General features: G+C 36.8%; 1 protein-coding gene across 3 annotated transcripts in view; it reads left to right on the top strand.

Annotated features, from left to right (window-relative positions):
• The first annotated feature begins 13,508 nt into the window (after window positions 1–13,508).
• The window catches only part of LOC108681627 (beta-arrestin-1), a 34,022-nt gene continuing 21,948 nt past the window's right edge, over window positions 13,509–25,582 (top strand). For all 3 annotated transcript variants that reach the window (XM_018170678.2, XM_018170679.2, XM_047884869.1), the window contains exons 1-5: window positions 13,509–13,741; window positions 18,028–18,119; window positions 18,954–19,026; window positions 20,180–20,303; window positions 21,540–21,718. In XM_018170678.2, the coding sequence (XP_018026167.1) occupies window positions 13,713–13,741; window positions 18,028–18,119; window positions 18,954–19,026; window positions 20,180–20,303; window positions 21,540–21,718 (497 nt within the window). In that variant the 5' untranslated portion in view covers window positions 13,509–13,712. The remainder of the gene's footprint in view (window positions 13,742–18,027; window positions 18,120–18,953; window positions 19,027–20,179; window positions 20,304–21,539; window positions 21,719–25,582) is intronic.

Raw genomic sequence — 25,582 nt, forward strand, 5'->3', positions numbered from 1 at the left:
GTCCCCACGCAGACGTCGATAATGGAGGCTTGGAAGCTTCATAATCTTTAATCTTTCCTCATAGGACTTGCCTTTCAAGCCCGGAACTATCCTTGTTGCGCGTCTTTGAACACTCTCTACTAAATTTTTGTCCTTTTCAAATTTCGGTGACCACACGACGTTTCCAAACTCCAGGTTCGGGCGCACGACAGCAACAAACAACTGCTTCATCGCTTCTGCATCTAGGAACTCGTATGAGCGTCTGATTAGTCCAAGAAGTTTGTTGGATGTGTTAGCTTGCGTTTCAACATGCTTAGAAAATTTCAGCTCCTTGTCGACATAAACTCCGAGATCTTTTTCCACACTATACGCTCTTTTGACAATACGCTCTGACGAGGTGTGCAATTTTAAGTCAAAACGATATCTCGTGGAACGTCCAAGTTCAATTAAAAACTTATTGCAAGGATCAGTTGCCGCATCTTTAATGAATTGCAGGTGCCAAAAAGGGTGAAGGGTGAATTGCAGGTGCCATGTAGGGGAATTGCAGGTTGCCAAAAATGCAGGCGCCAATTGACAAATCCGGGTTCAGTAACTACCGAAGTACGAAAACGATTGAGCTCCGGGGGAGCATAGAACGGTGGTCACTAAAAATTACAGGTGTCGTATACAGGCCAAAGGAACGGACCTCACGCAACATCCTAATTTTCCAACGCGACATTCACGAAGCGCGCTAAACGCAAAGTTAGTTGGGTGTGGAAAGGGGCTAAAAATGAGCGTTTTGCATGCTAATTAAAAATAAGGAGGAACAAAATGGTTTTGGTGAACAGGCCTCTAATAAGGCCTTCAACACCTCAACCCGTCAAAGTCAAAATATTTCTGACATCTCTCGTTGAAGCGTATTTTGAATAAATGGATTCGCATTTATTTGATTAAGATCGGTTATAATTTGACAAAGTTATGTGGAAAAGCTGTTATTAAAATTGGTCCCAAACTGCTCAAACATTCAGCAAGACAATCTTTGAATAACATGACATGCAGTCCTGCTACTTATCTCAAAATAGATATATGTATAAGTCTAATGTCGCTATCAATCGCTAACACATTTATATGCATTTACATTACATATCTAGGAACGTGCGCTAGCTTAGAGACAGATATACATAGTTGGATTTCCACTTCGCTGAACGGCCGTTTGAAATGCTATGACTAATGCCCTTTTCTTTTTCAAGAATCAATACCTTGAGTGGAAGATACTCGTAAATTAGGTAATTTAGATTTATAAAGGAGGACTACGCTCGTGTTCTGGTTTTTGAACGTAATTTGTCTTGATTAGAACCTGCGTGAAATCGAGTTAGTCGTTCGATGATCAGTAGATGTTGTCCGTTTCCGCATTATATTCGGTTTGTTTATGTTCGAATTATCAGTGTAGGGCGTGGGTTGGGTTAGATGGGACTTTGGGAATGATGGAACTAGCGCAACAATTTTTTTATTTCTCAAAATCTAGAAGAATTGGAAGGCTGTTATGAATGAACGCCTCTATGAATGTGAAAATATTTATTGCATATGACGAAAAAAGTAGACTAGAAACGAGGTTTTCAAACCGTAGTGAGTACTGAGTAGTCACTTCCGGTCCGCGGGTCCGGTATCGAGATAACAAATGAAAAGTCTTTTTGTCTTTGATGAAAGACTTTTGCTCTAGCCTTCAAGGCTTTATTCTTTAAGAATCTAAGAACTGTGTACTGTAGTAACTGTACTATATGATATCTCTCCGAATTAAATTATCATACTCTATATCATTATCAACTACCGGTAGTATAATACCTTAGTATTAGGCTAGTCTTAGATATCAGAAAATGTTTGTTTACACAAGTTTCATGTGAAATATTGTTGATAAATTTAAATTACTTTCTTAACACATTTAAATGTGGAATGTTCTCAAACATGGGGCTGGTTTACCTTTTTGTATTTTACTATACCCATAGTCAGGGCTGAAAAGTCCTATTTTGGGTATTATTGCAGATTAACTACATCCAAAAAAAAGAGTGTTTTTTTTTTGAATTATATGTTTTTTGGGGTGTAGATTACGAATCTGAAATCCATTTTTGGCGGTCGGCATCGGAAAACCGATTTTTTTCCGACCCAAAAATCGCGCTAAAAATGCCTAACATCTTGAATGAAACTTACCCGTTGCACTGCAACGGGTAAAGAAGACGAAAATGTTACCCGTTGCACTGCAACGGGTAACATTTTCGTCTTCTTTGTCCATAAATCTGGAGCTGTCTCTTATACACATCTAGATGTGTATAAGAGACAGGTGTAGCTGTCAGCTCACCTTCTTCAGAAGTGTGAAAGCTTTTGCCGGTGAAGGTGTGTTTTACGATCGGTCCATAAAGAAGTGTTGATCGGTTCAAAATGACATAAGAACAGGTTCTTTTGAATAACCTATGGATTGGCACCATGACCAGCATTATCTTACATAAAAAATTGGTTTAAGTCTTGAATAAATAAGGAAATTAGAAATGAACTGATTTAAAAAAATCTCTGGTTTGTCACTATGTGTTTTGTTGAAGATTGCGCATAGTTGCAGTCTTGTAAAAGCGGTCAGACTGCTTTAACGCATGCTCAACTTACAGTAAAGACAAATTTTATCTTTGCCATTTGACTGTTTTAGGGTAAAATTAGAGATTTGGGGTAACATTTGCATGGACTTTGTAAATAAATTTGCGCCTTGTAAATGGCTTTTCATGGCCAAGATATTTACGGCTCGGTGAAATGGAATCACGGCTCAAACCGCCTCAAAGAAATTAGAAATGTAATCACATCTGGCAAATCCATAAAACCACGGCTCAAAAAATTCAGTTGTGGCTCGCCAAGTAGATATATTCCATGCCTGCCCATAATGACAAACCAGAGACTTTTCAGAATCAGTTAATTTTTGATTGCCTCAGTTAGGGTAAACGTGGTATATTCCGACATCGTGGGTAATTCTGACACCTCTCTAGTTTTTCCTTTATATTAAGCTTTGTTTTAGTTCCATGCATTCGTTGATGGTTGAAATAGTGACATTTGCGTGTCAAACTACTGTTGTTGATGGTGTAAATAGTCATACATTTGCGTGTCAAACTACTGCCAAAACACTAGGTCTGGGCCATCTAGCGGGAAAATGTTGAGATCCAAAGAGAGACGGTGCATGCCACCCAATGAGATCATCGAAAATCAAAGTTGACAGTTGACCTTGCTCTACCAAATAGTGATCAACTGTTTGTGTAGAAAGAATATTGTAGTTTGAGACTTTTAAATACGTCTGTGAATATATTAGGAATCCTTTAAGTATACTTGTATTTGCTGATTTCAAGTGGTAAATAAATTAATAGATGATTAAGTTGAGAAACGCATTTAGACACATAAAAACTAATTCCGACACAACTTCAATTGGACACACAGCTCGTTCCAAGCTGTGTGCAAAAATTAAAATTTTCTCAATTAAAAGCTTAATAACTGTTGATTAAACGCCTAATTAAGTAGTGCTCAATATTCAATAGTGTTCTAATTCAAAGCCGTATCGTATTCCAGTACAGCTCACACAGCGATCGGAATATGAACACGTGGATGTCGGAATTACGTATTAGTACAATTTGAAGCGTGGTCGGAATACGTCTCACCACATGTCAAATATAGTCACACACAGTGTCAGAATATAGGGATTTGGTAGGTTTGCATTCTAAAGGCTTTTAAATGAATATGGCAACATTTTGTGATGTTTCATTGTTGCTGGCACGTAGTACGGTGTTTTGAGAGTCACGTAAAGCAAACAGAACTCAAGTAACGCATACGGTTATTTTTTTATAGTTTTTCATTTCTCGATGCGTCCTTAATGTGTCGGAATATACCACGTTTACCCTACTCAAGATTTTAACCAATTTCTTAAGTATGATAATGCTGGTATCCATGATAGCTACTTTACTGGTCTACTTATAGGACTCAAAAAGGACTTATAGGACTGGTCTACTTATAGGACTCACTCACTGTTTCCGACCAGTCGGAAACGTTACGAAGGAGCTTGGCAAGCTCGGCCTCCGCATCGTCGAGTCTCGGGGACGACACGAAGATGGTAAGGTCGTCCGCATATGAGGCAATATTGGTGGTAGGTATTGGGATGTCTGAAATGAAGTGATTAAAGAGGGCTGGCGAGATCACCGAGCCCTGGGGAACGCCTGAGTGGATAGCTCTGCAAAGCGATTGGGTCCGGAGATAGAGGCAGGATGCCTGCCTGCCTCGGAGGTAGCAGCACAGCCATCGGACCAGGTTGTGATTTAGGTCCGAGGCCGCGCTCATGCTCAGGAGGAGGGGGTGGTCGACACTGTCGAATGCCTTAGAGAGGTCGACCGCCGCGGCGACTGTGCGGGCTGGAGGGCGCCGCGAGTTAAAGCTTGTCGTGATCTGGTGCGCGAGCGGGAGGAGAGCGGTGACAGTAGTGGAGTGTCCCGGCTTGAAACCATGCTGCGAGGGGACGGTGGTGAGAGAGCCCGAGATGTATGGGAGCACAAGTCGCTCTAGGATCTTGGCTGCAGGGCAGAGGAGGGAGATAGGGCGGTATGAAGAGCCCTGGTTACCGGGTTTGCCCGGTTTGAGGATTGGAATAATTATTGAATTTTTCCAAATGGATGGGATAGAGGCTGTGGCGACGGAGATATTAAAAATGCGGGTGAGGAATTGGATACCGCGTGGTCCGAGGTTCTTAAAATGCAGGACCGTGAGCCCGTCCAGGCCTCGCGCAGAGGAGTTCTTGGCAGCCGAGATAGCGAGCTTCACCATGTCGGGTGTGAACGGGGAGAAGTCCCTGTCCAGGGGATGTTCCGCCCGGATTCTACGTATGAGGCGGCGGGTGGAGGGGCTCTGGGAGTGGGGGGCAAGTGAAGTGAACAACTTGCAGAAGGCGGAGGAGATCTTGCACTGAGATGAGAGGGTATTTAGACCAAATTGGATTGGCTGATTGGGGGGAGGATGGTTACGCTTTCCTGCTAGGGAGCGTAGGAGATTCCAGTGCTTGGACTGGTTTGTGCGCCTACAGCGCGACGCAAGGTGTGTTCGCTATTTGTCTCTGGCGTGGGCCTGGATGGAAATGCTAATTTCCAAGTTAAGATCTGGCAGCCGGGGGTCTGTTGGATCACGTGCCCTGATGTCATCCCGTTGCTCAATGAGCAACCGGGTGCCAGGGTTGACTGAGGGGGAGAAGTCCTTGCGGAAGCCAGCAGGGATGTACGGTCTGGCTGCAGCAATCAGGATTTCCCTCAAGGTCGACTCGCTGCCACACGAGGTGGGGGGAGGGACCATCTGGAGAGCCGCTTCAGTGGCTGCCGTATAGGCGGGCCAGTCAGCTTTTTTAAAGTTGACGTAAGAGCGGGCAGCTCTGGGGGTCGAAGAGTCGATGGAGGAAGGGAGGTGAATCAGAATGGGCAGGTGGTCCGAGTTCAGGGCAACTTGAGGGGTCCAGGAGGTGTCGAGTAGAAGGTGATCGCTGATGATTGTGATGTCCGGAATAGGAGGGTGGGCCATGTGAGGGGTGGCGGGTATGGGAATCCTCATTGAGGAAGGCGAGTGAGGAATTGGCAACGACATCGTCGACTGCGGCTCCCCGCGCTGCGGCTCTCTGGTTGTCCGTGTGGGAGAACCAGGAAGGGTGATGGGCGTTAAAGTCGCCAACTATCAGACAGTCGCCCGGTTAGGAGACTATGTCCGACAGTTCTGGGGAATATCCCACGGATCAGGAGGAGGCCAAGGGGATATAAACATTAATGATGTGGAGAGGGGAACCATTGACAGGAATGACGATTGCCATAGCCTCCATGGTGGTGTCGCCATGTAGGAGGGGAGAGATGTCTTGCCCGGTGAACGAGACGTCGTGGCGGATCAGAATGAGGAGACCGCCACCGTGACCGCGGGGGCGGTCTTTGCGCTCCAGAGCATACCCGGGGAAAGAGGGGGGGCGGGATGCAGCTGATAGCTTGGTCTCTTGTAGGCAAGCTACCGCCACGTCGTTCATGGCGAGGTAGGTAGCCAGTTCAGCCGCACTGGATTGAATCCCGTTGCAGTTGAACTGGAGGACGCAAAGGTGGGCAGGGGCCAACAAGGGGGAGGAGGGGGGGGCTCTGCCATTTGGCCTGGCCCACGTGAATGCCGGGTAACCGGCCGACGCGTAGGCCAGGGTACCCCACGACGAAGACGCGGCAGAGATCGGGGGCCGTGCATCATCATCACTCAGCCCGGTGCATGCAACCTTGTAAATAAGTTTGTGGCTTGTAAATAAGTTCGTGGCTTGTAAATAGTTTTTCATTACTCAGTGTAAATGGCTTTTCATTTAAAATTACCTGGTGACGCATCTTAAAATTACGTGGCAACGCTTAGGGCTTAAAAAACCGTATATTGGCAATGCTGCATCCACCCTCTGCACCCTGGGTTCCATGCATGCGTAGATGGTTGAAAATGAAATAAATAGTGACATCATACTATTGTGCGCCAGATTTTTGCAAAACACTAGGTCTAGTGGGAAAATGTTAAGATCCGCAGAGCAAAAGTCCAAGTCAACTAGTGTAGGTAGTGAGAACATCGAAACACATATGAAAGTTGATAGTTGACCTTGCTTTACTAAATAGTGATAAACTGTTTGTGTAGAAAGAATATTATGGTTTGAGACTTTTAAATAAGTCTGTGAATAAATTAGGATTAAGGGAATCCTTTAAGTAGACTACTTGTATTTGCTGATTTTAAGTGGTAAATAAATTAATAGATGATTGATTTAAGAGATGGTTTTAGACACATAAGAACTAATTCCAACACAGGAGGGTGTCGGAATTATGATACACAGGGTGTCATTTACTGTCGTATTCTAACACAGCTCACACAGGGTGTTGGAATTCCAACACAGGGTGTAGGAATTATGAATTACAATTTTGAAGCACTGTCAAAATTAGTCTTACAATATGCCGCATTTAGTCACACACAGTGTCTGAATTCAGCGATTTTGTAGATTTGAATTCTAAAGGCTTTTAAGTAAATATGGCAACAGTTTGTGATGTTTCATCATTGCTGGCGCATAGTGTTGTGTTTTGAGAGTGATGTAAACCAATCAGAACTTGAGTTGCACATATGTTGATCTATTTATAGCTATTTATTTCTTGCTACGTCCTTAAGGTATCAGATTATGGTGTGTTTATCCTACATGGACTCCTGGAGACAGTATTGAAATTTTCCTACTTGTTTCAGAAATCTTGCGGCTGCAATGTGACAAATTTTTAATATAATTGGAATCTCGTGGCACAATCATGCACTTTTGTTAACAATTAGATTTAACATGGTGGCAAACTAATTTTTTGCCCAACACACTTTCAGATGTGCCAGGCTAGGGTGCAGAAAGATGGTGAATATTGAAAGATATTTGGCCATGCAAAAGCAGCAAAATTTATGCCTTCTGAAGATCTTGCCAACACATTTAGATAGAAATGATTGCATTTTAGAAATTACTTCAAAATTACTGCAAATCTGAAAGACCCCTAGCGCACACAGACACAGTAAAGTTTCCGGTATGCCGGATGGATCAGGATGCAGTGAAGTTTGTCTGGAAATCAGTTGCAATGTGTGTAAGTGTTGGGGTGTGTGGAAAGTAAGGGATATACTATCAAAGTTGCTTGCAGCACTTTCTTATTAAAAATTACCCAGCAATGGATCCAGACTGTAAAGCACGGCACAACATAGGTCATGGACGCCAATTTCATGCACCAAAGATGCCGAGGTGGATGCTACTGGACGCCACTGGATGCTGGTCACCAATTATGCTTCTCCATAAATCGCGATTTAAGATCAGTATGGCCTATGCGCCATATTGATCTACATGCTACGATCGTAACTACGTGTCGTAGCACATGGTTACGATGTCTGTGAGGGCTACATTTGAGGACCCAAGCATACGTGCTCAGTAGTAGGTAAGTTAAGTAGTTATATTATCATTCTGCTTATATCGCGAGTTCACAAGGAATTTAAAAGCAAAGAAAACGCCATGCAAATTCACCATATCGATAGTGAAAACAGTTTGGAGTTCAGCTCCATCATCAGTTCAACAATCTAACAATGAATACAATCATTTTATAAGTCAAAATTCTAATTTGGACCTAAAACCTGAAAAAGACTTAACATTAAATTGAAAAACAGGACTTGCGGAACACTGAGTCATAGAAGACACAAAAAGAATAAAACTAAAGAAAAAACACTAAAACATTACAGCCTATTGATTAACTATTTCAAGAGGATATGAACTGAACGCATTACTGAGATACGTTTTTTTTTTAAGATACGTAGAGACTCCAAAATCCTCAAATCTGAACAGCCAGAAATAGAACCGAGTATCCTGAAATCATGGCTGTATCTGAGAGGGATACAATAAAAATATAAAAATGAAAATTCTTACAGCACTAGCCGTAGTGTATTGTCAATAAATAGATACTTATTTACTTGGGTGAAGGTCAATTCAAATTTGAAGATCTTGTGCAGGAAGCAGTGTTAAAAAGTTATCATTTAGCACATCCATTAAAATTAATGCAGAAACAAAAATACCCAGTCATGTTTGCACGAGGGCATTGTGGGTGAATAGTTTTGTTTTTAATTTGGTAAAGATCACTTTTGATTTCATAAACTTATGCATGGAAAACACGCTATGAAACTTTGTTTTGCAAGTTGGTTTTAAAAAATTGTACACACTGTCAGATTGATAGGTACTATATATCAATTGCGAAAAATCCATCAATGCAGAGTTTACTCTAAATTAGGAATCAAATCAAATGCGTATGGTAGTAGAGCAGATAGGAAAGGAATGAACGTCTCCTCTATGGCAGAAAAGAGTCTCTATTTGGAAGGAGAGAACGAGTTCAACTTCTAAATCTGATCCTTGAATGTGAAGTGTTGAACAAGGTGTGCGCCGTGTTGTTGCCAGTAGTACATTTTGAACTGGCGCCAATGCCTGTGCTGCCAGTCCCAAGCTTGCATTGCCATCTTAACAGAGCAGAACCTACTAATGTTGGAGCCAGAGATATGTAAAAATTATTTTTTTCAATGCAAATTTATCTGTAAACTGAGTTATATTTTGACTGTTTACCATCAGGGTTCATAAAATTATGATGCAATGCATATGCTTGATTTATGTTCAGAAATTTTATGTTGACCATAGAAAAAAAGATGTTCTCGATTGCCACTATGATTAGATAGGAGGTAATTCATCTTGCGGTTCCAGAAATGGTTGGAAAGCTCTAGTTGCAGTCCTAAAGGTACCGTAGTTGTTTTCTACGCTTGCATGGAGTCTGTACACCTACTTATAGGCTACCGTCAACCGGGGCTACTCGGGACAGATTTGATCGTTTTTTTTTTGTTAATAACTGTTGATAACTTCTTAGGATGAAGCATTTTATAAACAAATTTAAGCTCATTTTATAGCTCTTTGCGAGGGCTATCGATTGGCATTGTCAAAAAATTCCATATGCTATTCCTAAGGTGCCAGACGCAAAATAAAGATTGTCCCAAGTAGCCCTGTCGGTCGGGGCTACTCCAGACAATGGGAATAAAACTTCATTTCAAAACATTTGAAGCATGCAGAGCATACTCATCCATTACTAACAGTACTCTGAAGTCCTCCTCTTTCATTGTAGACGATGTAGAGGTAGAATAAATGACATTTTCTGTGATTTTTACTTGTTTTTCCTTTATTGATATGATATTACCATAAACATTAATTACCGTCAACTGGGGTGACTTCGGCCGCGCTTTTGATTCATGCTGGGGTCGTAAACGCGGGGTCGTAAACGCGGGGTCGTAAACGCGGGGTCGTAAACGCCGGGGTCGTAAACGCCGGGGTCGTAAACGCCGGGGTCGTAAACGCCGGGGTCATAAACGCCAGGGTTGTAAACCAGGTCATAAACGCCGGAGTGACTTTGGCCATTGTTTATGAAAGTTTATGACCCCGCTTTGGCCATCATTATGAACAGGGCAGAATCACCCAGTTGATGGTACAGTATTATTGATGGGATATTACTGTATTATTGATGTGATATTACCCTATCCATGAACATGCCATTGAGCATTTACAACAACCTTGTTCACTGCAAGCTTCATATCGGCAGCCTTATAGCATTTTTTTCTGTATCTGTAAGCTTACAGGGGCTGTATTAGACTGAACACGTCCAACGTTACATCTGAGGATGACTAGGAGACGGAGGATGACGAAGGCGGCGCATCAGCGTGACCTTGGACTACTACGTCCTAAACTCATCATAAGGTCATAAGGTATTATCAAAATTTCGTAAGTACGCAAAATCGACTTACGAGTAGCGTTGCTATGACAACGTAATACTAATGGTAGTATTATAAAAACATTTGCGCGGGGAAAAAATTTAGGCTTTTAGCTAAGACTTGCGTATGAAAGTTTTGATAATGCCAAAATTAGGGTGTATTTACGTACCACAGAACTTTTTTGTCGTAAGTACAAAAAGTTATGAAGTTTTGATAATCCGGCCCCAGGACGGCTTGTAATTTGTGTGACGATAAGTGAACTTTTTTTGCCCAGCAAGGTAAATGTAATCAATATTCTTTGTTTTTAATCAATTTTTTTCTTAACTGGAGCCTTTGCTAACTGAGGTTCTACCGTAAATGCGTTTTTGGGGATGTCCCGAATAGCCCTGGGGGGTGTCCCGAGTAGCCCCGCCATGCAGAAATGGCTGCCATTTCTTTTTGGAATGAGATAGGCAAATTCTGTCAATTACGTTTTCAAGCCGGCACCTGGGTGCAACTTTTACGTAAGTAAAATTTTTTAATACGGCAAATATTTTTTTGCTACATACCTTAGCAATTGTAACTTTACAAAATATAGTTTTGCACCATTTTTTTCAGGAATTTTTCAAAGCAAGTAAATGTAGTATTTTTCGACTTCCTTTATACTACATAGATAGGAAAAATGTTGACGTTTATGCCACTATTTTTAGTTTTGCAATATTTCAATTAGTTTTGCTACTACAACAGTTTTACGACATGTCAGAGGCCTGTCCCGAGTAGCCCCGCTTGTCCCGAGTAGCCCCGGTTGGCGGTATAGTGTAATTCTAGGAATAAAAGTACTTATGGCTCTGCCTCACTGCCAGGGTGCAGAAAGTGGGTGAATATCAAAAGATCTTTGGCGATGCATCAGCAGCAAAATTTGTGCCTTCAGAAGATCTTGCTACACACTTGGTTGGATTGAAATTATTGAATTTTAGAAATTACTTTGAAATTATTGCAATTATTGCAAATCTGAAAGACCGCAAGCGCACACTGGGAGGTTTCCGGTACATTAGATGGATCAAGATGCAGTGAAGCTTGTCCAGAATTCAGTTGCAATGAGTGTAAGTGTTGCAGTGCATGGAGAGTAAGAGATATACTGTCAAAGTTGTTAGCAGCTCTCTAATAAAAATTACCTGGCAACGCTTCTTGAAAATGGCAGGTGATGCTTTTAGTTAAGAATCCATATCTTGGCGACGCTGCTTGCACCCTTTGCACTCTGGCCTCACTGTCCTGCGCTCCACCTCCATGAGGCGGCAAACTAGTTTTTGCCCAATTCACTTTCAGACACATTCAATCTGCTCATAAATTCATAATTCACATTTTCATTTTATTATTTTACTACACTGGAACCAGGATAGCTTGTGTTATGTACTTTCAAATTTTGTTTTGTTTGAATGTTCTACTTTCAAAGTTCCTATTTGATTATTTGTATTTTTATCACAGGTTCACAATTGCCGTTTCATCTTCCTATTGCTTTTGTCACAACAAGAAGTGCCATCAAATGGGGTAATAAGGGATGTGTGGGTTATAAGGTATGAGTGGGTAATAAGGGACAGGTGGGTAAAATGGGATGGGTGGGTAATAAGGTATGGGTGGGTAATAAGGGACAGGTGGGTAAAATGGGATGGGTGGGTAATAAGGGATAGGTGGGTAATAAGGGACTGTCCTCCAACATTTTGTAGAAATATTGTAGCAGCTAAACTAAACAAAATATTGCAGAACTAAAAATAGTGGCATAAAGTTCAAGGTTTTTACTATCTATGTAGCATAAAGCAAGTTAAGAAATCATACATTCACTACATCTAAAAAATCCCTGAAAAAAGTGTGAAAAGGGAGATTTTTGAAAAGTACCTCTGCTAAGGCCTGTAGCAAAAAAACTTATTTGCCATATAAAAAAATTTTACTCACATAAAAGTTGCACAAAGGTGTTGGCTTAAAAACATGATTGATGGAATTTGCTCACCTAATTAAAAAAATGGTGGCCATTCCTGCAAGACCAGGTTGTAACTTGTAAGGAACACCCCTTAAAACCCATTTACAGTACACTTTTGCCCAGCTATTCGTATATTTGTGGTAATATGTGTATAAATATTACACATTTATTTTATTTATGTTGAATATGTGAATGTGTTAGAACATTGATTAGCAAGGGCTCCAGTTAATGAATAAATCTATTGACTACACAAAATTTTTATTATATATGCATTTACCTTGCTCAGTGAAAAAAATTACACTTGACAAAAAATGAATGCATCATTGGTCATCACAAAATTGTGCATATAATGTCATAGATATAATTGTGCACCAACATCATAGAATGAAAAGTTATTAACCTAAACTATGACTTATTTCTCCAAAAAATATGATGGTTCTCACTAGAATATTCCTATTTGTTTCAGGTATGTTTTTTACAATCTTGTTTTTTTTTGTTATATTGACTTGACCCAATTAGAATAGTGTGAAATTACAAGCCCTCCTGTAAACTTGCAGTGAACAAGGTTGTTGTCAAGGCTTAATGTAACATCAATAATACAGTAATGTATTGATATGGTAATATCATCAATAAAGGCAAAATGAGTAAAAATCATTGAAAATGTCATTTATTCTACATCTACATCATCTACAAAGGAAGAAAAGGACTTGAGAGTACTGTTTGTAAAGGATAAGTACACTTTACATGCTTAAAATGTTCAAATTGAGTTTTATTTCTAGTGTTCCGCATTACCCCATTCTCAGGGTTAATTTGGGATGCTTTCATTTCAGATGCCATACAATAGCTCTTGCAAAGAGCTTTAAAATGATCCAAAAATGTGTATGAAATGTTTCATGGGAAGACGTTATCAACAAAAAATGCTCAAAACCGTCCCTTATTACCCCATTTGATGGTAGGTACTAATGTCTGAGCTAATGTGCTACGCCAACTGGCTAAAGTATATTATGATAGCAGGTTTTTAAAATTCAATCAATTTCAATTCTATTGAACCTTCTAATTCTTTATGCTTCCATTCTGTAATTTGCACAATATAATTAAAATTGTTTTATATACATTAGTGCCAAAGAAGTCAAGATTAAAATGTTTATTATCCAAAAGCTATTGGCACCTCACTATGACTACAGTCTAATTTTGAGCAAAGCGACTCCATTTGAATAATTTATTTTCTATTTAATTTTTTTAATCACTTTAAGCTATGATTGTGTCCATATTTTGACCATTGTTTGAGTTAATAATTTAATATAGTGCCTTATTTAAATTTACCCTTGTAAATGTTTTTTTTTTCAGGTTCAATATCAATGAGACTGCAATAAGTCTATAGAGCTTAGATGAGCATGAGGTGATGTTAATTTCATACCATAAAAAACCCCTTGTATCATAGCACACAATGGAGGATTCTAAGCGGCAAGGCACAAGGTAAGATTGTTAGTATTAATTTTTCCTGATAGGTACAAGTGCATTTTCTGGATTGTAGTAAAGAAAGTCTTTTTAAAATGAAGACTTCAGTTATAATGCATTGCACAATGCTTGGTGTCATCATGTTGCCAAGGGGCCATACTTTCAAAACTCGCTAAGTGAACGTAAGTACTTACGCTCTATTTTCTTGTCTATGATTGGTGGATTTTGCTTGAAAGGCCGTCAATGATTGGCTGATGAACTTACGATCTCTTAACTTTCTTTGAAAGTATAGGGCCAGGTCATTCATGCAATGCAGCACAAAGGTCAATAGCTTTGAATGATTTCTTCAGTCCAACTCCCAGAATTATAGCTGGCAAATTTATTATGTGCTTACCCAAAACAGATTTTCATTGTCTGTGTAAGGTTGTCATATTTCAGAGAATACTATAAAATGAGGTGACTTGGAACAGTTTAGAATTTTGAAAGTACATCATTATTAAACCAGCTAAGTTTGACGTAAGTTGAAACATGCATATGTGAAGTGTGTACCCAAGGCTAACTTACCAGCATGTGCAGGCTTCTCTTCCTCTTGGTATTCATGTAGTTGTAGGAAAAGGTGAGGCCCACAACCTGCCTTGAAGGGTGACTTTGACCACTCATCGTTAAAATATGGGATTCTTCTGCCAGTCTTGAATGGTAATCTCTTAGAGTTTGCTCCCCACAGCTGCTCTTGATCTTTTAATATCATTTGCTTGTCTTTTGCTCAAAGTGCTCTGATGCTTGATGAAGGAAGAAGATCAATTGGGCCCTGGATGGTTCATTGAAAACTTAGGACAGTTTGCCTTTGCTCATTGAGGTAGCTTTTGACAATAATTCTTAGCTCCATATGCTGAAATGGGTAGCCAAAATCACTACACTGTAGAGTTTTTTGACAATAAAGCTCTCATCCTGTGTACTCAAAACATTTGGCACACAGGCTTTGTAACATAATTTCCAAGCACTCTGTTGAACAAAACAGACTTGCCTATGCCATAAAGTTTTTAACAGCTTTGGTTATACTTATTTTCTTGTCTCTTATTAAATCTACCACTTTTGTTTACTTCATCACCCATATAGTACCTGAAGGTGTGGGAGCCCTTATGGCTCTTGTAGGTCCTAGGCACAGAGCTGGGCAGCGCTACTTGGAAATGTAGCGGCGCTACCGCTACCGCTACATGCTCTAAATGTAGCGGGCGCTACCGCTACCGCTACACCCACTAGATTGTAACGGGCGCTACCGCTACCGCTACAGTAAAATGTAGCGCGCTACATTAGGCGCTACAATGGCCAAAATTATTGGAAATCTCTAAATATTTATTGTTCTGCTATTGGGATTTACTCATTAACATTTAATGATAATAAAACATTTTTAAAACATATCAATGCAACTTTATTGCAATTAACCTAACCGAACTAGTATGGATTACCCCAGGGTTAGATACAGTAACTAGAAGTTACAGTTATTTTTATGTTTTACCTTCCCTACATGGATGTGAACTTTAATCTACCAATCTAAGAAATTATCCACATATACATATAAAAATCTGTCTTTTTTGTATATATATGTGGTTTAGTTTTGAGATTGGTAGATTAAAGTAGACATCCATGTAGGGAAGGTGAAACATAAAAATAACTGTGTAAAAATAACTGTAAGCAAACTGAAAGATGAAAAAAAACCTGTAGCTGATAACAACTTAACAAGTAACAACTAACATGTTGACACTAGTAACAGGCTGAGGTTGACAACATTACACCGAAATCTTTCGTACAGTTTTATTCTGTAATTTATAATTATGAATGTATCATGCTGGTTTTAAAATAATATTTAATACTATTAAGGGGATCGGCTACCCTAAAAATCGGAAATTTTGGCTTTACCGTTTTCTTGACCCACCAACTGCGCGCCAATGCAATTTACCACATGTCTGTGCGTGCTATAATTTTTGCGTAAGACAATTTTAAAAATATATATATGAACATTTTTTAACAATATGTACAAAGATTTATTTGAATTAAATCTGTATATATAGATCATTACTCTCGTTAATTACAAAGTGTTTGCACTCGTTTGAAAGCTACAAACGAGACGCGTTCAACAAAGCTACTACCAAAGATGTACATGCAATACTTTTTTGTGTAATGCAGTCTAGAACTTTTATAAAATGATCATTTATATCATTATTTACAAATAAATGGTATTTATGTCATTATTTAGGTTAATTGCAAAGTGTTTGCACTCGTTTGAAAGCTACAAACTAGACGCGTTTAACAAAGCAACTACCATGGATGTTCATGCAATAGTTTTTGCGTAATGCAGTTGTAAAGTTATGTAAAAGGAATATTTTATATATATATTTATATATAAAAAGTCCCATTTATAGACTATTATTCACGTTAAATTGAAAATAAATAGGTCTAAAGACGCGTGCTGGTACCCTGAATGCAAATAATTGACAATGGGAAAGCTTGGGCTACAATATCAAGACTTTTTGGGCATATTATTCTGTTTTCAATGAATTTTACTTTATTTGGCTCCCCTGAACAATTTAAAAATCCAAAAAACGCCATCTTAAAAAAATTATAACTCCAACAGTTTTCAAGCTACGGCAATGAGAGACATACTATTCGATTTGTAAAAACAATACCTAGCGACTCTTGAAGCTTTTTTCTAATATGTGCATGGTTTGACTTATATATGGGAGGGGGAGAAAGGTGGGGGGGGGGTAAAAATGTGAAAAAAATGGGAAGAACGCGAAAAGAAAACGATGAGGAAAATCAAAAACCGGGGCTCTACAGTCGCTAGATATTGTTGTTACAAATCGAATGATATGTGTCTCGACATTGTAGCATGTGATTTGCAAAAGTTATAAACTTTTTTAGAGTACCCTTTATATGCCGTTTTCAATTAATTCCACGTTTTCTTTCATTTTTTTAAATTTACATGAACAAAAAGGTCTTAGATTTCTGTTTTACATATGTGTACCAAGTTTCAAAACGATCCATCTGTAAACAAAAAAGTTTTGTTGAAGGGTAGCCGGTCCATTTAAGTAAAATCTAAAGGCTTTATCTATAAATGTAGCGGTAGCGCTGTAGCGGCAAAACCTCGTGTCGCTACTTAAATATGTAGCGGGCGCTACCGCTACCGCTACATTGCCTTAAATGTAGAGCCGCTACCGCTACCGCTACTGAAAATGTAGCGGCCGCTAGTAGCGGCCGCTACATGTAGCGCGCTACTGCCCACCTCTGCCTAGGCATACCTATTGTAGGTAGGTAAGTATGTAGCTGTAAGTGTTATATATAAACATAAGTTATATGATGAAATTTGGTTTCTAATTACAATATGGTTTGGTCCAAGCTACCCCATCTGAGGTCATTTAGACTTGTCCAAGTCTAAATTTGTATTAAAGGCTTCCCCCTTCTCATTGCATAACTATCACAATTGTCTTAGGTTGGCTTTAGTACATGAAACTGGAATGCTTATAGTGTAATGTATCAATATAAGCAGTCATTCTGTCAGATCGTTGAAAAATAAGAGGGGTATATTGATAGGGTACAAAATTTGTGCATTTTTGAGCACTTCCTTTTTGTGATACAGTTTCATAGTAACTGTATGAAATATATCTCTTTATTGCATATGTAGATTATCTCGTGGTACTTTGAGAGCCATCAACACACATTTTTTAAAGTAAGAACTTTTTGAGTTGTAGGGATTTCTTTTCTTAAAGGTATGTCAAAACTTTCCAACTCACCCTGCTGGTCATGGTCAACCCATTTTATGGTATATGGTATTGTAGAGTTTTTCTAAATGCAAATTCATATTTTAAAAGAATCCTAGTGCAGAATAATGAAATTATTATAGCTACCAAATGTATTTTTCTCATTAAAAGTACCATAGCTTACCATCAATCAACTATACCAATTTGCCTCAGCAGATGAAGCAATTTCAATCTTGTTAGAAATTTGTTGTTAATTTTTTTATAAACTAGATTGCTACTATTGAAGGCTGCCTGGCTGGCAACATAAGTGCTGTTGCAACTTGAGTGCATTGGTGTTAGTGTGAAATATTGTTGATGTTTCAGTCACCATTTTGTGTACAACGGATGTGTATAAAAGTGTAGATGGTATTTTATAATGTGCCCTGTAGGTATTGATTGAAATGCATAATACCATCACTTCTGTAATATTGATTATAGCTTTGAGGGCAAAAATTCTGCTATGTTTAAGATATATTTTTATTTTCTTACTAATATGAATAATTTTTGCAGAGTATTCAAGAAGAGTTCACCCAATGGTAAAATAACGGTTTACCTGGGCAAGAGAGATTTTGTCGACCATGTGACTCATGTTGACCCAATAGGTGAGTTGTTGGTGATGTCATTCTGGTTTAATTATTACAACACTTCTCTTTAACTTCACTTCTTGTTTGTCTGTCTGTCTGCTACAAATCTTGTAATTGAAATTTAATACACTTCTACTTATCATATCGATCTGAAATTTTGCACACTTGTGTAAAGTTGGAGACAATGCATGAATCAAATGTTAAAATAAATGATTTTAAAATTTTAATTTTTTTTAATATTAAAAAAATTAAAAAAATAATTTTGTCAGCTACAAATCTTCTAACTGATATTTGACACACTTTACCTGTCTAATTGATCTGAAAATTTGCACACTTGTGTGAAGTCGGAGGCAATGCATGAATCAATTAACAGAATAAATAATTTTGAAAAAATTTATATATTTAAAAAATTTTATATATTAATAAATTAATTTTTTTAATATTCGAAATTAAATGAGAAATTCATTGTACATCCGTAAGATTGGAGACACTGGATTCCTTGGAAGTGTTGTCTTTAAAAAGTAATTTTTAAACGAATATTATTTTTCAAGTCAAATTATTAGTCCAAGCTAAATCCAGTTTTTGTCTATTTCATCTTGGATATTATTGATTAATGAAAGCATTGAAGTTTGAAGCACTTCAAAGATTTATGGAGAAATTTGAGAATCATATTTTTCACCAATTATTTCAATGTTGTTAGTTGCGATCTTACTTGCATTTTTTTTTATTGAATGATTGTAATCTTGCTAAAGTTTCAGTTAAAGCAGTTGAACATTATCTGGATCAATTTAATTTGTGCCCCGTAGTTCATGAATAAGAGATTTTTGTACAATTTTAATTTTGTTTTCACAGATGGCGTTGTACTTGTAGACAAAGAGTATCTTAAAGACCGCAAGGTTTATGGTCACGTCTTGGCAGCATTTAGGTGAGTCTTTGGTTGCCTTGTTGTGCATGTTATGAGGACTTTTTGGTAATGAATGTTTATAAAACATTTATTATGTGTTAGCTATTTTGTTATTGCTTATTGAAGTCTGTATCTGTCCAGCTATGTTACTCAATAGCATTAGGTTTGCATTTAGGGTGGTTCACCCAATTTCTAGATTGCCAATATATGACATTTGTTATACTTATGCTATTCAAATAGGAATGTGGAAGAAGAAAAAAGTTATGTATAAGTAACAAATTACTATATGAAGTAAGGTGTAGGTAGGTTCACAGGTATACAGCATCACATGATGCATTTACTGTCAGAAAAGTAATATATAAGTGAGCAATAGAGTGTAAAATCTTCAATTGCAGTATGGACTACAATTTATTTTTTAATTCATTTTGCTATGGTAGCAAATTTATAGAACACGATCTAGGTATTTACCATACAGTAACGTAGTTGTACAGATATGTCTTGTTTAATCCAGCTAACTGTGTTGACAATAGATCAGGTCATATCATTTCCCCTTTTACATACAGTTATGGTACTTGTTAACAAGCCCATAGACTTAGCACATGCTAAGTTTTGTCACACAATAACTTTTGTCACCATTCTAATCCAACAGCCAAAGCCTGATAATATCAGTGAACAATGACATAGGGTACCTAACTACATTTTGGCTAATATAGTAGAAGGTTTTAATAAATAAATTTAAACATTTTACCTTGGGCATTTTAATTGGCTTTTCATTCTAGATTTTTCATTTAGAATATTGTCATTTTTTCTTTTTAATTTTCATAGTGTTTTACACCATTTCATTATATGATTTTGCATCAATTATCTACAAGTTTGGAAAGTGCCTTTATTCAGTTTGGGAAATTGTAAGTGAGAAGATTTTTATTGCAGTGTATGATTGTTTATCCACTTTCTGAGATGTTATGATGACAGCCTTGATCAGCTGTACTTGGTCTTATGTAAAAATATTCATTTGAGCTTCAAGTATTAATACCTATTGTTTCTTTGCTCCATGGAACTTGAACTACCCCTTGTAAGCCTGCCATGCCTTATGATCTGCGTTGTGTTCAGATATGGTCGAGAGGATCTCGATGTTTTGGGGCCATGCCTTATACCTTATATACCTTGTGTTCAGATATGGTCGAGAGGATCTCGATGTTTTGGGGTTGACCTTCCGCAAAGACTTGTACCTGGCAAGTGAACAAATATTTCCCTGCCCTGACAATGGTTCTACAAATAAGAATCTCAGCAGACTACAGGTATGGGTGTCTCGGTTTCACTATTTCAACATGTTGCCTTCCAGTGACATTTTATATTTAAAAAATGTCAGGTAGTGCACACCTAAAAGTCATAAAATTTAAGTGTTTAATTTATGGTCATTGTAATTAAGAGTCATTTTATGTAGGTATGTTAAATTGTGAATTCATGTATTACAAAAGTGATTTGGATGATAGGACTTGAGTTTAATAATAAGAATTCAAATAATTGTCAATCTGTCTGGATTGGTTGTTAGAAACTTTCCTCTAGTATATTTAAAAATGATATTCTTTTGCTGAAATTAACTGTTCTTGCATTGAAAGCCTGCTATGGGTAAAAAACTCATTAATGAAAGTTTACAGTCAAATGTTCAATTTGTGTGAAGTTTATGTGGTTTATGGTTCAATTATTGATACATATTTTCAATCATTTTATAAATACTGCTACATATTGATAGAATGTTTAGTTTCATGCATATCTCATGTATGATCAGCATTATTCCAGTTCACTTGTACATTTATTAAATTATTTCTTTTCTAATTGTCTATACTATGAATTGTTATAATTATATTACTAGATACAGTGGTACACTAGAAACCAATATTTATCTATTCTAGGAAGAGCATTGACTTCTAAATGGTCAACTTCCAAATCCAATGACATTAAAGAACACATGATTATTAAAACTTTAAACAAAGATGTTGCAATCTGAAAACATTCTAGTACCAGCTGAATAATGAAGCAGACTAATGCCAACCAGCAACAGATCCAATGAGCAGAGCAGAGCAATTTTGGTCCATTATGGTCACATGGGCTGCATTGCCTTCTGAATCTCTGGCAACTTCTGATTCATAATTACACTAGAATTTGACTTGAATTCAGGACTTTTATGTTGGGTTCTGATATCAACCTCTAAGGTTCTATTGTACTTTGAATTTTTCCTTTTGAATCTTGGTTCTTTTTTTTAACCGTTGGAGTTACAGGATGATGGGACCATCTCTTTTTTGTGCATTTCTCATTTATGGAAAGAATGCACTATTGTGCTTGCCATGTCCGTCTGTCCGTCCGTCCGTCTGTCTGTCTATCTGTTTGTCCGTCCGTCCGTGACTTCACGTTTTCGTTGACGAGAAAATGCGCTCTCTGTCACACACTGCAGTGAGTACTGAGTTATATTTATTTATGCATTTAAACTTTTGATGTGCCTCTGGAAATTCACTTTATTTAATTATGTTTATCAGGAGAGGCTCATGAAGAAGTTGGGGGAAAATGCCTTCCCATTCTTTTTTGAGCTGCCACCTCACTGCCCTGCGTCAGTGACGCTACAGCCTGCGCCCGGTGACATGGGCAAGCCCTGCGGTGTAGACTACGAGCTCAAGGCTTATGTTGCTGACTCTCCAGACGACAAGCCACACAAGAGGTTGGTCGCTCATTTCCCTGCATTCCTTCTTCAAATTCTCTAAATTCATTAAATTATTCTTCAAATTCATTAAATTAATGGTGTCAATAATCAACGTTACCATCTCCAGACGACAAGCCACACAAGAGGTTGGTCGCTCATTTCCCCGCATTCCTTCTTCAAATTCATTGAATTTATTAAATTATTCTTCAAATTCATTAAATTCATTAAATTATTCTTCAAATTCATTAAATTAATGGTGTCAATAATCAATGTTATCATCTCCAGATGACAAGCCACACAAGAGGTTGGTCACTCATTTCCCTGCATTCCTTCTTCAAACTTATTAGAAATTATGAGCCAGCACTGGTTTAGCCTTGTTAGGCTTTTTTTCCTAGTTAAAGTTGTGATATTTTTTAGATCATCATATCGAAAAATTTTCACCAACATATCTAATCTGGATTAAACTGAACAATCTGAATGAAGAACAATCTGAACAATTCAGAATGAATGAATGAACAATCTGAATATTGCTTTTTAGTTTGTATAATTATTTCTAGAATACTTTCACAATTGAAGTATGCAGAGACTACACCTAAATTCCATTTTGTTTAAATGAAATTATGTACATATTTTCTCACTAGGTTTCAAAAAATGGAGAATATATACTGGACTGAAGAACATTAAAATATTGAGACTTAATTTTTCGAAATTTCTAATCAACATCTGTTGCTTTTTGTTAATATTAGATAGTGGTGTTTACATTGAGAGTTGAGAAAATGAGCGTGAATATATGAATGTGAATGTTTTTTTAGGCAATTAAAATATTCCTTTTGAAGGATATCATCCATTCACTAGTAGGAAAATATTTTTATATTAATGATGATGGTTTGTCTGTTCACGAAGAAACTGATGGAGCTTCATAAAAATATTTAGGCTTATAATTATTTACACAGTTTATTAATTAATTAATTACACAGTTTATTTGACTTGTTACATTAGACTAAAAATAATTAAAATCACGTTAAGGAATTATACTTATTATAAGTTATCAAATAGTTACACATATTACCCAACTAAATATAATTTTTCAAAACTTTATGCTAATGTAATTGTTTTTGTTTAATGTAATTGTTCTACTTATTTTTTATTTGTTTATTGCTGCTAATTATCTGATGAAGTTAGAAATTATTTCTGGTGTTTTGATCTAACTTTTTAAATTTGATTTGATCTGATTATTTCTGGTGTTAGTATCTAACCATAGAAAAAAAGGATAAAATTGATTAATGAAATTTACAAACCTTCTTTTTCTTCATGAAGAGATGTCATTGATCAACTTTCTTGTAGCAAGCAATTAAGAAAATTTAATTTCTTATTTTGAATTGAATTTTTTTGTCATTTTTGCAATTGTAGTTCTAAACATGACAGTGTTTGCCATGATCTTGATTTAATTTACCATCTTGATTTAATTTAGAGCAAAAAATGAGTGGGTCTTGGACGATTAGTGAGGGACATGTTAAAAATGCACCATAGTTCATCCTTTTTGCATAGAGTTTTTATTGTGTATAAAAATAATTTTAAAAAGCTATAGGAACTTGAGGGCGTGACGATCACTTATTCTTGTGAGCATTTAAAGGACTTGTTAATTAATTATTTATTAATTAATGACATTATTTTCCCACGACTACTCTGTCTCCTCACCATGTTGTCTTGATGTAACATTTTAATTTACACGGCTCAGTAATTTGAGCCTAACATAGACTCAAATGTCCTTGGAATTGACTTGAAATCATTTGTGATTTGAACCTGAGGATTTTTAGACTTTTCAGTTGAATTTTCTGGCCAATCAGGGGAGTTAAATTTTTTTATTTTTATCTTTATTTTAATTAGGAACCAATTATACGAAATTGTATCAGCTTTATATGAATGTAATGTTACAGTGTACACTTTAGACTAATATTTAACAATTTTAGTATGAATCACATAGTAGCATTATATATTTTTTTATTCTCACTTTATTCAATCTTTATGTTTAAAATTAATTTATTCACATAATTATTAGTGGTCAGCATAGATAAATAAAATATCTTCATTTCTCCTGGGGTTAAACAGTTGCCAAGCTATATCTTCATGTTTGATATAAATAAAATATCTTCATTTCTCCTAGGGTTAAACAGTTGCCAAGCTATATCTTCATGTTTGATATTTCACCTTAAATAAACATGGCAATATATATATATATATATATATATATATATTTATATATTTCTAAGCAGTGAGCGCTTGTTTTTCATCACTACAGAGACCCTCTTGCTCTCATGGAGAAGCTTAGGTGTGTTCATTGAGTGCACATCTTGTGCTCGCTGCATTTCTTTCAAGCAATGGCAAATATTATCAAATGCATTTTTGATATTGTTTTTATTGTTGTCACATACATGATGCATTTATCAGAAAATATTTTGTTGCTGCTCTGTAACTAAAACAACATGCATTTAGCTTTTACTCTTCTCTTATGATTGAGCTGACAAGATTCACTGTCAAACAATTATTCATACAATTGTTGCTGTAACTGCTCAATAATGTGCATAACTTGAAAAAAATTACTCTAATAACATTAGACATGAAGCTGAGTTACTGGGTCCTTGATTTGAACAGTCTAATTACATGGTGATTGCAGCCCATTGAATTTTGATTAACATTGATTTACTGCTCATTATATAATAACATTTATTTCCCCTAACTCGTTTATGGTTGAGTTCAAAAGTTTGTAATTTAACTCTGAGGACATTTTCCAATGTAGTCTGAATTATGGATTGAATCCAGATGGAATGTTGATGCGCATCTAATTAGATTGTCAGGTCAGAGCGTGTACACTGATTTATTTTTAATGGTATAAATAGTAGAATCCATCAGCTGGAAGGTATAAGTAAGCATTAAATTACTTCAAATAAATGAAGAAAATCAAATAATACGATAACTGATAGTGCACGCCATGTTTTATTCAATTTAGCAACTGAAGAATCAGAAGCAAGTTATAATGAACTGAAGAGCATTAAAATAAAATGGCTAAAACTTCAAACAATATTAATGAGAACAGATAAATTAGAAATTGAAGTGAATGACAACTTGGAGGTTGAACAATAGTGTGCTAGTGAGACTGTTTAACTCTAAACTTGGAAGCAAAAATACTTATAATTGGGTTGAGATATGCATGCAAATTAATAATTCCTGAATGAAAATGAATGAAACATAAATAAAATTATCTATGTGATACATTCAAGTTTCAACATTTATTGATAGTATTTACAGAATATGTTGGATTAAGTTGTGCGTACAAAACTGACAACTGAATATTGGCTTTTTAATTTAGCTATACTGGCAATAACTTCTGTTAGCACTTGTAGTGGATTATGCCTTTGAATGATTTTTTGAAATTTGGGTGTGTTATATTTTTCTATCCTTCTAAATTAATACATATCAAGCAAACATCAAAGCCAGCAACAAAAAAAATATGATTATAAATTTTTCATGTGGTAGGTCTAAAAATTGGAAAAGGTATAAGAACATTCATGCTGGCACAAGGGAGTTTTTACTTTGAGTGGCAAAATCTTTGCACAAAAAATAGGTTCTCATGATTTATATCAAGTGTAATTAAAAATTTCCTCTATTCTATTTTATTTTGAAATGAATTCAACATGGTTCAATAAAAATCACTACAAAATTTTTTTCTGTGTTGTTGAAAAGTTCAAGAATCGGCAACAGGCCATGGGCCTATTTCTTCAACGCCGACACTTCTATTCTATTCTATTCTATTCTATTCTAACTAACAAGCATTAAAGGATGAAGCACAATGAATCCATGAATCAAGTGTACAGATAGTTCTAT

Source organism: Hyalella azteca, unplaced genomic scaffold, assembly GCF_000764305.2.
Source record: "Hyalella azteca isolate HAZT.00-mixed unplaced genomic scaffold, Hazt_2.0.2 contig16374, whole genome shotgun sequence".
Lineage (NCBI taxonomy): Eukaryota > Metazoa > Arthropoda > Malacostraca > Amphipoda > Hyalellidae > Hyalella > Hyalella azteca.